Source organism: Cervus canadensis, chromosome 23 (genome assembly GCF_019320065.1).
Source record: "Cervus canadensis isolate Bull #8, Minnesota chromosome 23, ASM1932006v1, whole genome shotgun sequence".
In the NCBI taxonomy this organism is placed as follows: Eukaryota; Metazoa; Chordata; class Mammalia; order Artiodactyla; family Cervidae; genus Cervus; species Cervus canadensis.
Window position 1 is genome coordinate 49,305,257 of NC_057408.1, and position 12,319 is coordinate 49,317,575.

Consider the following 12,319-nt stretch of genomic DNA (forward strand, 5'->3'; position numbering starts at 1 on the left):
CTGAGGAAAGCTTTCTTATCTCTACTTCTTATTCTTTGTAACGGTGCATTCAAATGGGTATATCTGTCCTTTTCTCCTTTGCCTTTTGCTTCTCTTCTTTCATAGTTGTTTGTAAGGCCTCCTCAGACAACCATTTTGCCTTTTTGCATTTCTTTTCCTTGGGGGTGGTCTTAATCACTGCTTCCTGCACAATGCCACAAACCTACGTCCATAGTTCTTCAGGCACTCTGTCAGATCGAATCCCTTGAATCTACTTGTCACTTCCTCTGTATAGTCGTAAGGGATTTGATTTAGGTCATATCTGAATGGTCTAGTGGTTTTCCCTACTTTCTTCAACTTAAGTCTGAATTTGGCAGTAAGGAGTTCATGATCTGAGCCACAGTCGGCTTCTGGTCTTGCTTTTGCTGACTGTATAGAGCTTCTCCATCTTTGGCTACAAAGAATATAATCAATCTGATTTCGGTATTGACCATCTGGTGATGTCCATGTGTAGAGTCTTCTCTTGTGCTGCTGGAGGAGGGTATTTGCTATGACCAGTGGATTTTCTTGGCAAAACTGTTAGTAGGGCCTTTTAGTAGGGCCTCTTCTTTCAGTAGGGCATAATAAAGCTGTCTATATGACCTTTCAGATGCGAGAAAGAATTCCTTTGCAAAAACATCCTGAAGTAAAATCTAAACCCCCTGAGTCCTTCCAAGTCATGAATATTTATTAGTGAATATTCAATTCATTGGTGCTAGAACCCATACGGTGATCAACAGTGCTTTGAAAGAAGGCAATTAGAGTACATACAAAATTGCTCTATATATTCTTAATTATAGGCTTTTTGTATTTATTTCTTCTGTGTTAAATACATCATGAAAACAAAGATAGTAAATGCTTTAAATACGCAAAAGGGATGTGGGGTTAAATTAGAACCTTAAATAATCTTGATTGATTAGTTAAGTCGATAGACAAAAAGAAAATGAATTTTAATTGACATGAATATAGATTCGGTAAGCCAAAGAGAACCCATGCAGACACAAGTCAGGATTTTGTTTGAGGATGGCAAAAATACATATTTGGGGTTATGGTTGATGGAAAGTTTTGTCAGTGCAGAATGACTGTGTAAAGGTAGCGTGGTGCTGCAACTACCATTGCTACTGATTAGCTAATGGTCTTTGTATAGTTACTGTGAACCAGTGGTACTCTAAAGCCCTTCACTTATGACCACCCACCCAGGACAGGCAAACAGGACTGTAGGACACAGAGCTATTCTTTCCTCCCCTAGGTCAGCCGAACACCAAGCAGTAGCATAGTGGGGACCCAGCCATCCAGCTCAGGTCCCATGTCCCTCGCAATTCTACCTGCCGTGATGTTTTCACCGCAGGTAAAATTCCAATCTATTTGCTGAGCTTTAAGGGGACAAGAGCTATTTCTCAGGATAGGAATAGATGCTCATTACCTGGTGGGTCAGATGGTAAAGAATCTGCCTTCAATGCAGGAGACGTGAGTTCAATCCCTGGGTCAGGAAGATCCCCTGGAGGAGGAATTGGCAACCCATTCCAGTATTCTTGCCTGGAGAATCCCATGGACAGAGGAGCCTGGCAGGGTACAGTCCATGTGGTCTACCTAGGAAGAAGTTGTAAAGATTCTGGCTTTGGTAGGAAAATTTAATACCATTTTGATACATAGTTTTCTGGTTTGAATCCATATGTTTACGTTAGAGAACTAGAAATGTATTTTAGTGCATTTAATGACGTTATCAAGCATCCTTGTTTCTTTGGAACAGATTTCTAAGAACCTTTTAGTGCTCTAATACAGGCCCAAGAAGAGGATTTGAATATTATATTGTTAAGATCATGCATGAAAATAACAAAAATTATTTTCTTGGTTTTTAGATATGTGGTTTTTAACAACAGAGGAGTGGCGGGAGAGAATCTCTTGGTAAGTAAATGTAAGTTAATGACAGCAGCTTAATTTTTAAGGAAATCATTTCCAGCTTTATAACAAAAAGATACTCTTTTTGATTTAAGATAACTTTTTATATCAATAATACAAGTTCATTGTGGAAAAATACGGGTAAGGGGAGAAAAAGGAAACTTGTAAAACCCATAATTATTCAACCAGGGGAATCCTCTTAGTCTGTGTTCATCCAGATCTTATATTTAAATTTTAAAATGTTACATATTTCTATTTTTAAAATAAGGCTTTATTTTGTAACTTAACTTTTATGCTTACTGTAGGTTAGCATCAACAAATATTTATCAACATCATTTTTAATGAAAAACATATTTTCTTTAAAAATTAACTAGTGCCAAAAAAAATTAACGAATAGAGTAATACTTGATTTACTTAAGAAATTTATTGTTATTGTGAAACAGATTGACTGCATGTTATATGCTTATTTGCCTGCCAAAGTTTACATAGAGGAGATATTATTTTAAATCAGTTTTTTTCCCCTTTTCTAATCCCTAAGCTTTTGCTAGGATAGAATTTCTTGCATCTCTTGGAAAATCATCACTATCTGGTGTTTTACCTGTGAGCTGGAATGAGAACTATTACACTCACTGAAATTTTCTTGAAGCTTTTCAACTGTTAGTCCCTCACCGCTTCCAACAGGTCAAAGGCAATTCTATCAGAATAGAAAGAACCATTTTTTTTTGAATCATTGCTAGAGAATGATATTAAGACTATAAATAATTAAGTCATGCTGGAAATAAAAATTTACGATCATGTCACTATGTTGGTACATTATGAGAATGTGGGGGGAGAAAAGAGCTCTTGCACTTTGCTTGATAAATCCTGGCGGGGATCAAGATCAACCTGATTGCGAAAGCTAAAGTTATAAAGTGTTTACGGTCTTACTCTAGTTCCTTGTGAAGGGGAAGATTCTGCTTTCCTTATTTGGTCCAGCCCTGTGGGAATCTCATAGGTAAGTTTGTAGGTACTCTAAAAGGAAAGATTTGAACCTGTCACTGGCTCTGGACCAAGCCAGTCATTTCTGAGCAGCTCCTGTCTGCTGTGTATCCTTCCAGATGCTTCCAGGACACAAAGCTGGGAAAGGCATGGTCTTAGGCTCTTAAGAAAATAATGCGCTGAAAAGTAAAGGCCGTTTGGTCCCATAAAATGAGAACAAAGGATCTGTTTGTTCAGCAAAGCTGTGTTGTATGCCTATTAAATCAGGTACCTGTACAAGGCCATAGTGAGGAGTGCACACATTATTACACACAGCCCTAACCCTTTCTTAGGAAACTTGAGTTGCAAGAGATATATAAAAACATATCCAGTACGGTGCTAATTGTGACCACAAAAAGGTGTATTAAGGCTACAGATATTAGAGGGAAGGAGTAACTGAGTCCCGGGGAAGGTGGGAGAACATGACAGTGGTGGTGGGTTTGAGCTGCATCTTAAAGGTTATGGTGTTGAACCAGCAGAGGGGAGAGAGAAGCTTTCTCAGCATAAAGAACGAGATGTTAAAGAGCGCAGACAGCAAGTCCTTATTTGTGGAGAGATAGCGATGGAGATCATTTTCTCTAATGTTTATTGAGTCCTTAGAATATATCAGTTACGTCTTTTCCTATTGATGTTCAGCAATAGAGACAAGCCTGTGATTTAGGTGGGCATAGCCACCATGATCCCCATTTTCCAGATGAAGAAAATGAGGCACAAGTAGGCTAAGCATGTGCCCTCACCAAGAAATTCAGAGCCAGGATTCAGACCAGGTAGGCTGACTGTGTGCTTATGTTTTTACGTTTGTTCTGTACTCCTTCTTATTGCTCAAGGAGTGCTAGGAATTCTCCCAGAAAGGGAGGGCGAGATTTTGAAGAGTCATGTGTAAAACCCCAAGGAACCTAGTGTTAAACAATTGACTCTTTCTAAAGTTTCTTTTATGGATGTATAATTGACATATAAAATAACTTAGTCATGTTTTAGAAAGAAAACCACAGCAGAAAAGTGACGGAGGGGAAGGAGGCTTGGAGGCTTGGCAATTACTAAAGATCTATCCGGAGTGTGAAGGGCTTCCCTGGTGGCTCAGTGGTAAAGAATCCGCCTGCCAGTGCAGGAGATGCAGGTTCGATCCTTGGGGGTCGGAAAGATCCCCTGGAGAAGGAAATGGCAACCCACTCCAATATTCTTGCCTGGGAAATCTCATGGACAGAGGAGCCTGGTGGGCTGTAGTCCATAGGGTCGCAAAAGAGTTGGACACCAAACAAGAAATGTCAAGAACATAAGCACACAGTCAGCCTACCTGGTCTGAGCAACCAAACAGCAACAATCCAGAATGTAGAGGTGAATGTAGAGGTAGGGGAAGAGAACAGAAATGAAGGGTTTTTCTGGGGCAGAAAGAAAAGTATTCATTGTATTGTGGGAAGTGGAGAGAAGGGAGTCAACGTCAGCATGTCTAGTTTTGCTGAATTGTAAAAGGCTAATATGGTGAAGAGTAATATTTGCCGAAAGAGGAAATGTAGGAGAATTTACAAGATTTTGGTGTTATCAAAATAACAAGTTCAGTTTTAGATGTTGGGGGTGCTTTGATGTCATCCAGGTGGAAATTTCTCATAAACACTCAGATGTACTAGACTGGTTATCAGAAGAGACATACAGGCTGGAGAAAGGCACCATGGATTATGGGTATACAGTGGAACCAGGAGGTCAGGAGTGGATGACATTGCTTAGGAACCGTTGGTCTAGCAAAGGATAGACTCTTAGAACACGACAAACAGGAAGGAGGCGAGAAAAAGGTGAAGAGGAGGAAGCTTGGGAAAACTTCTGCTCTGAGCATTTACATTTAATTGGAAATTTACTTTGAAAGAGGGCAGCAACCCAGTAACGTTGAGCCATAAATTTGCATCTACATGCTCAGTCATGTTCGACTCTGCCTGCCAGGTTCCTCTGTCCCTGGGATTTTCCTGGCAAGAATACTGGAGTGGGTTGCCATTTCCTCCAGGGGATCTGCCCAACCCAGGGATCAAACCTGAGTCTCCTGCATTGCAGATTCTTTAGCAAAGAGCCACTGGGAAAGCCCCATAAACTTGCATAGATTTTTTAAAAAAATCTCCACAAGAATACTTCAGGAGATTTTACAAAGGGATAGTAATTAGATATTTTTTTTTTTTTAACTTTTAAAGAACTCACTGAGTTCTAAACAGGAGGATGAGAGAAGCTTGGTCTCTGGCATCTTTTACAGTGCTTTGGTTGAATTCTGATGAACTGATACCCCCAGCAAATATCTGTATCCTAAAGGCTAATTTGATCTAACTTTAAAAAGAATAGGCTATCAAATGACTTAAATGTAATGACTAAGATCATGGCATCTGGTCCCATCACTTCATGGCAAATAGAAAGGGAAAAAGTGGAAGCAGTGACAGATTTTATTTTCTTGGGTTCCAAAATCACTGCGGATGGTGACTGCAGCCATGAAATTAAAAGATGCTTCCTCCTTGGAAGAAAAGCTGTAACAAGCCTAGACAGTGTATTAAAAAGCAGAGACATCACTTTGCCGATGAAGTTCATATGGTCAAAGCTATGTTTTTTCCAGTAGTCATGTATGGATGTGAAAGTTGGACCATAAAGAAGGCTGAGCACTGAAGAATTGATGCTTTCGAACTGTGGTGCTGAAGAAGACTCTTGAGAGTCCCTTGGACAGCAAGGAGATCAAACCAGTCAGTCCTAAAGGAAATCAACCCTGAATTGAAAAGATTGATGCTGAAACTGAAGTTCCAATACTTTGACCACCTGAGGAGAAGAGCCAACTTATTGGAAAATACCCTGATGCTGGGACAAATTGAGGGCAAGAGGAGAAGGGGGCAACAAAGGATGAGATGTTTGGATGGCATCACTGGCTCAATGGACGTGAGTTTGAGCAAATTCTGAGAGACAGTGAAGGACAGGGAAGCCTGGCATGCTACAGTCCATGGGATCAAAAAGAGTGGGACATGACAGTGATTGAACAACAAAAAATGAAATATAATTTAATATATATTTGTACCCAAATGGATCACAAAAATGCACTGCCAATATTGATTGTTAGAGCTGGCTTTGATATTGAGAGCTCTTGAGAGCCTTTCTTCTTTCTGCCTTAGAGCTACAAACAATGACTGTTTCATACTAGAGGAACTCTATGAGTATTTATACTTCCCCTGTTCCAGAAAGGACTGAATATAGCCCAGACCCAGAGTAAGACTTTAAGGGTAGTCATAATAAAGAACAAGAGATGAATCAGCAAAGATCAAACAGGGAGAGGAACTGACTCGAACTGAAATTAATCTAAGAGAGCTAGCGAAGGTGACATGGAATTTAGGGTAAGCCATTCTCTTAGGGGTGGAAGAAAAGCAAGAGGAAAAGATTTGCTGAAATAAGTTGGTGATATACTTAGAATTTATAGGGGTGGTTATGGCCCCTGCAAAGCAGAATAAGAAAGTAGAAATCTTCCAGCACCATATTGTCCTTATTTCTAGTTAGTTTTTGCAGGATTGAGAGAAAGCCAGAAGCCTTGCTTATTGGGAAATGAGAAGCCTGCACTTTGCCCTCTCTGGGCCTCTGAGCTGTGGAAGACAGAGAATCCCAGTCTTAGTAGACTAATCCTCAGATATCCCTGCAGGCACCCTCAAGGTGGATGGTGCTTTTTCTTGGTTTTCTGCAGGTTGGTTTTCAAGGTCAGGAATCCAGGAAGCCAAGTTATACACGAACTTCCTCACCTTTTGATTACTTTGGGAACTGTCAAGTTTCCTGCTTAGTTTAGGAATGATGATTTAGAAAGAACTCAGTGAAACCTGATTTGTTAAAGGTTACACTCCCTCTCCTTTGATTTACAGAGTTATGCAGGTTTCTATGTCCCTAAACCCAACCAGAAAACCCTCTCAGCCACTTTGGAACATATTCTGGCAGTTTCTCAAAAACTTAAAAATTGAGTTGCTGTATGATCCAGCAATGCTGCTCCTAGGTACATATACAGGAAATGAAAATATTTATTCATACAATAACTTGTACGTGCATATTTATAGCAGCATTATTCATAATAACCAGGCTTCCCAGGTGTCACTAGTAGTAAAGAATCTGTCTACCAACGCAGGAGACACAAGAGATGAGGGTTTGATCCCTGAGTCGGGAAAATCTCTTGGAGGAGGAAATGGCAACCTAGTCAGTATTCTTGCCTAGAGAATCCGATGGAGAGGGGCGCCTGGTGGGCGCATGGGATCGCAAAGAGTCGGACACGACTAAGCACACACACACATTCATAATAACCAAAAGATGGAAGGAAACAGATGTTCATCAACAGACAAATGGATAAATAAAATGTGGTACAGCTAGGTCATGGATTACTATTCAGCATTAAAAAATGAATAAAGTGCTGATACATGCCACAATATGAAAGAGACTTGAGAACATTATGCTAAGTGAAAGAAGCCAATAAAAGATCACATACTATATGATTTCATTTATACAAAATATTCCAAATAGACAAATCTGTAGAGATGGTGTTATAGCCACGCTTTCCGGGAAACAGACTCACTCAGAAGGACAATGCAGACAGTGAAGTGCAGTTTATTACGCCGGCGGGCCCAAGGCAGAGTCTCCTCTTAGCCAAGGACCCCGTCCAGCATTTGTGAAAATCTTTTATACCCCATGTGTACGTGTCCAAACCCACTATCCCAATTCCCTTGAGACTTACATAAACAAAGGAAGGGTAAATACAACTACAATAACCCCATCATTCACGTGTTATGTGTTCAAACAGTCAATAATCAATAAGCCCGCAGTTACATTCCAAATAGTTAATAACCGATAAGCCTGTGCTTACATTCTGATAGATAGTGTCCGGAGGCAGGGGTGATTAGTGTCTGTTTTCTCTTCTTCAAGATTCCCCTGCCCAGAGAGGGGTCTTATCCTTCCACTGTCATTCCCACAGGCGCTAAGCACAAAGTTCAGAGTCCACTGGAGAGGTGGCCACGCACGATCAGCACAGACAGGCCTGAGATGGAGTCCAGGCCCTATGAATTCCTTCTTCAATGGAAAGTAGATTAGTGGCTGCCTTGGGTTGAGGAAGGGGGAGTGACTGCTAATGGTGGAGGGTTTCTTTGGGAAGTGATGAAAATGTTCTAAAATTGTGATGATAGTTGTACAATTCTAAATATACTTAAAAAAAAAACCCACACATCTTAAATGGGTGAATTGCATGGTAAGTGAACCATGACTCATAAAGTTCTTAAAAAGAAAAGCCTTAGGACTTTCCTGGTGGTCCAGTGGTTAAGACTCTTTTCCTATTGCAGGGAGCCTGGGTTCCATTCCCTGGTCAGGGAACTAGATCCTAAGTGCTGCAATTAAGACCTGACATGGCCAAATATAAATAAATATTTTAAAAAAAAAAAGAAAGAAAGAAAAACCTCCTTCAAGTACTTTCCAGTTCAAGTTAGAGCTGGTTCAGTGGGTTTGGGGGAGGGTCAATGGTGTAGCAGAAGCCAGAAAATACTTTGAAATACTTTGAGTGAAAGTCATTCAGTCATGTCTGACTCTTTGCGACCTCATGGACTGCAACCTGCCAGGCTCCTCTGTCCATGGGGATTTTCAGGCAAGAATACTGGAGTGGGTTCCCATGCCCTCCTCCAGAGGATTTTCCCAACCCAGGTCTCCCGGGTTGCAGGTGGATTCTTTACCATCTGAGCCACCAGGGAAGCCCAGAAAATGCTTTAAAACCATGCTACTCCAAATGTGATCTCTGGGCCAACTTCCAGTTTTCAAACTATCTGACACCATCGCTGACAGGATGAGAGAGTGTGAGCCAACTTCAGCTCCAAGCACACTGCTGAGGTGAGCTGATTGTTTTTTCTTTCTCATAGAAACACTCTCCTGGTGAGAGAAGATTTACATTCTGACATCAGCCCCTTATCTCACCCTGGCCTGGCACTTTAAGTAGCTCTGCTTCAGGGATCCTCTAATCCAAAAAAAAAAAAACCAACAACCCTCATTTAATGGATGAGGACACCTCTGGAGAAGTGGGCTGACAGGCCTGAGGTTGTAAAGCTGATTAATGGTCTTAGGGCAGGAACTCCGACTGTCCAGTGTCTTTACATTTCAGCTCTGGCTTTTGGTCAAGTCAGGCTGAAAAGCTGGGGGTTGAGATAAAGAAGGTTTTCAAAGAGAGGGGTCTTGCCTCAATCTCCGATGCTTTGGGTGGTTAATTAAGGACTTAGATCTAGGGAAATCTGCTCTCGTTCCCTGCTGAGCTTTTCCACCTTGGAAGTTAATCGGGTAGGGAGGGATTTAGGAAATTCACAAGGGATAAAGGACTTGCTGGTCTGAGGGAGGAGGAACATACAGTGCAGGGCTGGCCAGGGCACAGTTCAGACCTCAGAGTCTCACCTTCAGGCACCGCCTTTCCCATACCCAGCCATTGTTTGCCACCCACGTTTGCTCTTTCCTAAATGCTTCCCCAGATAGCCTCTCCCGCTAGCTATCACAACAGCCCCAGAAGGTCATCAGTCACCTGTGGATATGACTGTGTTGAATCCTTTAGAATTTCCTTCTAGCACTGATAGGTGCAGTTCAGTAATATCTTGTAATATCTCAGTATTATCTATGTTATGAGGTGATATCACTCACTAATATCAACTCTTGGTGGGTGTGCAAAAGACTGTACACTTCTCTACATTTAAACAATTTTCAGTAAAATATCTAGAGGGAAGTTGTATAACACAGGGAGCTCAACCTGCTGCTCTGTGACAATCTGTTGTTCAGTCTTTTTTTTTTTTTAATATTAGTTGGAGGCTAATTACTTTACAATGTTGTAGTGGTTTTTGCCATACATTGACATGAATCAGCCATGGATTTACATGTGTTCCCCATCCTGAACCACCCCCCCACCTCCCTCCCCATCCCATCCCTCTGGGTCATCCTAGTGCACCAGCCCTGAGCACTTGTCTCATGCATCAAACCTGGACTGGTGATCTGTTTCACACTTGATAATATACATGTTTCAATGCTATTCTCTCAGATCATCCCACCCTCACCTTCTCCCACAGAGTCCAAAAGTCTGTTCTATACATCTGTGTCTCTTTTTCTGTCTTGAATATAGGGTTATCGTTACCATCTTTCTAAATTCCATATGTATGCGTTAGTATACTGTATTGGTGTTTTTCTTTATGGCTTACTTCACTCTGTATAATGGGCTCCAGTTTCATCCACCTCATTAGAACTGATTCAAATGTGTTCTTTTTAATGGCTGAGTAATATTCCATTGTGTACATGTACCACAGCTTTCTTATCCATTCATCTGCTGATGGGCATCTAGGTTGCTTCCATGTCCTGGCTATTATTAACAGTGCTGCGATGAACACTGGGGTGCACGTGTCTCTTTCAGTTCTGGTTTCCTCAGTGTGTATGCCCAGCAGTGGAATTGCTGTTGTTGTCTCTTAAGTAGTGCCCTACTCTTTGTGACCCATGGACTGCAGCATGCCATGGCCTGCAGGACTGTGACAACCTAGAGGGGTGGGAAATCCTATGGACAGAGGAACCCGACGTGCTGCAGTCCATGGGGCTGCAAAGAGTCAGATACGACTTAGCTACTGAACAACAACTAAGAGGAGTGGGATGTGGGGGTGGGATGGGAGGAAGGTTCAAGAGGGAGGGGATATATGTATACTTATGGCCGATTCATGTTGTTGTATGGCAGAAACCAACACAACGCTGTAAAGCAATTATCATCCAATTAAAAATAAGTTTAAAAAAGAATTTTAGGAATGGTATATCTTTAAGGAATAACAATGATAATTTTAGGAGTAACAATGATGTGACAACCCACTACCATTTATTGAAGGCTTCATCTGTGCCAAGTGTTCCCTTGTGCCGTGAGTGTTAGTCAGTCGTGTCTGACTCTGTGACCCCACGGACTGTAGCCGGCCAGGGTCCTCTGTCCACGGGATTCTCCAGGCAAGAATACTGGAGTGGGTTGCCATTTCCTTCTTCAGGGGTTCTTTCTGATAGAACCCAGGTCTCTTGCATTGCAGGCGAATTCTTGGCTGTCTGAGCCGGTTTTGCTGTGAGCAGTACTTCGTGCGCTGCAGGCGATCCCTGTAGGACTAGACGTTCCTCTTCCCCTAGGTAGGCTTTGTCATTCTTGTCACTGCCGCCGCCTCCTCTCTTGGCTCGGCTCTCACCCTGGTTCTTTATTCCCTTTAAGCAGTTGGTTCTCAGCCCTGGCTGCACAGCAGGATCCTCTGGAGACCTTCGAAAAACCTCTGATCCCTGAATGCCATCCTCCAAAGATTCTGATTCATTTGACCTGGGGTGGAGTCCCCGGGTCTGGTCTGCGGCCATACCACCCTGAATGCGCCCAATCTCGTCTGATCTCGGAAGCTAAGCAGGCTCGGGCCTGGTTAGTACTTGGATGGGAGTCCCCGGGTCTGTTTTTGTCCTATGGCCCTCTTTCTTGTCTGTAGGCCGGGCTGAAAATCGTGGTGAGGTGGTGGGGAGTCCCAGGTTTCTTAGGATCCTGATCTGAGAAGTCCTGTCTGTGAGACTGGCCTGCTCTAAGCCACTAACAAACTGTGCTCATTTATCGGAGTCGCTTTGCAGCATGACTACATAAGCTTGTGCGATAGCCATCCAGAATGTTAGCAGGAACACGGCATACAGGCTATCTTGGCCTCAGAGTTGGCCAGGATATTTCCCGGGGCCCTTTGTTTTGTGGTTGGTTATTTTAAATAATTAACGAATTCTCAGGCATATTTAGCTACCTGGTCATTTTGAATGTCTGTCCATGGAGGCGAAATGATTATTCATTACAGAGCTGGTTTTGCTTAGAGATGCACATACATTTGTTTTTTCTGACTCCTTATTTAACAAACTCAGCTTCCAGAAATAGGGTCAGTTTTCCTAAGAATGATTTGGGCAGCTCACTAAGTACTGGACTGGGAGTGGGTTGAGTGAAGACAAAAACAACACAACAACAAAAACCTGGAGAGCAGTTAAAAAGTGTCAACTAAAAAAGATGTACAACTTTAGAGTTGTGAGTTAAGTTTTATTTGGGGCAAAATGAGGACTGCAGCCTGGGAAGCTGCATCTCTGAGAGACCGCTCCAAAGCAGCTAGTGGGGGAAAGTCAATATATAAGGTTTTGGTGAAGGGGGAGTTTAATACAATGAAGCACTCATTTTACAAAGGGTTTTTTGTTAGTCATGAGGCTCTGATATCACCATGAAGGGATTTAGTGCTTCTCTAGATATGAGGAGATGCAAGGATTGAGATCATAAAATCTGTTTCTAAAAACATCCAACTATCTAAAGTCCTGTCCCATCAGATTCCCTGGAGCCCAGAGGGCCTCACTCCACCCTGACCTCCCTCAG

The 12,319-nt window shown here is 42.1% G+C and overlaps 1 protein-coding gene across 1 annotated transcript in view; it reads left to right on the forward strand.

Annotated features, from left to right (window-relative positions):
• Positions 1-12,319, forward strand: part of ABHD3 (abhydrolase domain containing 3, phospholipase) — a 56,762-nt gene that overhangs the window by 19,074 nt on the left and 25,369 nt on the right. Inside the window, exon 4 of the mRNA XM_043444357.1 lies at positions 1,878-1,923. Coding sequence (XP_043300292.1) covers positions 1,878-1,923 — 46 coding nt within the window. The remainder of the gene's footprint in view (positions 1-1,877; positions 1,924-12,319) is intronic.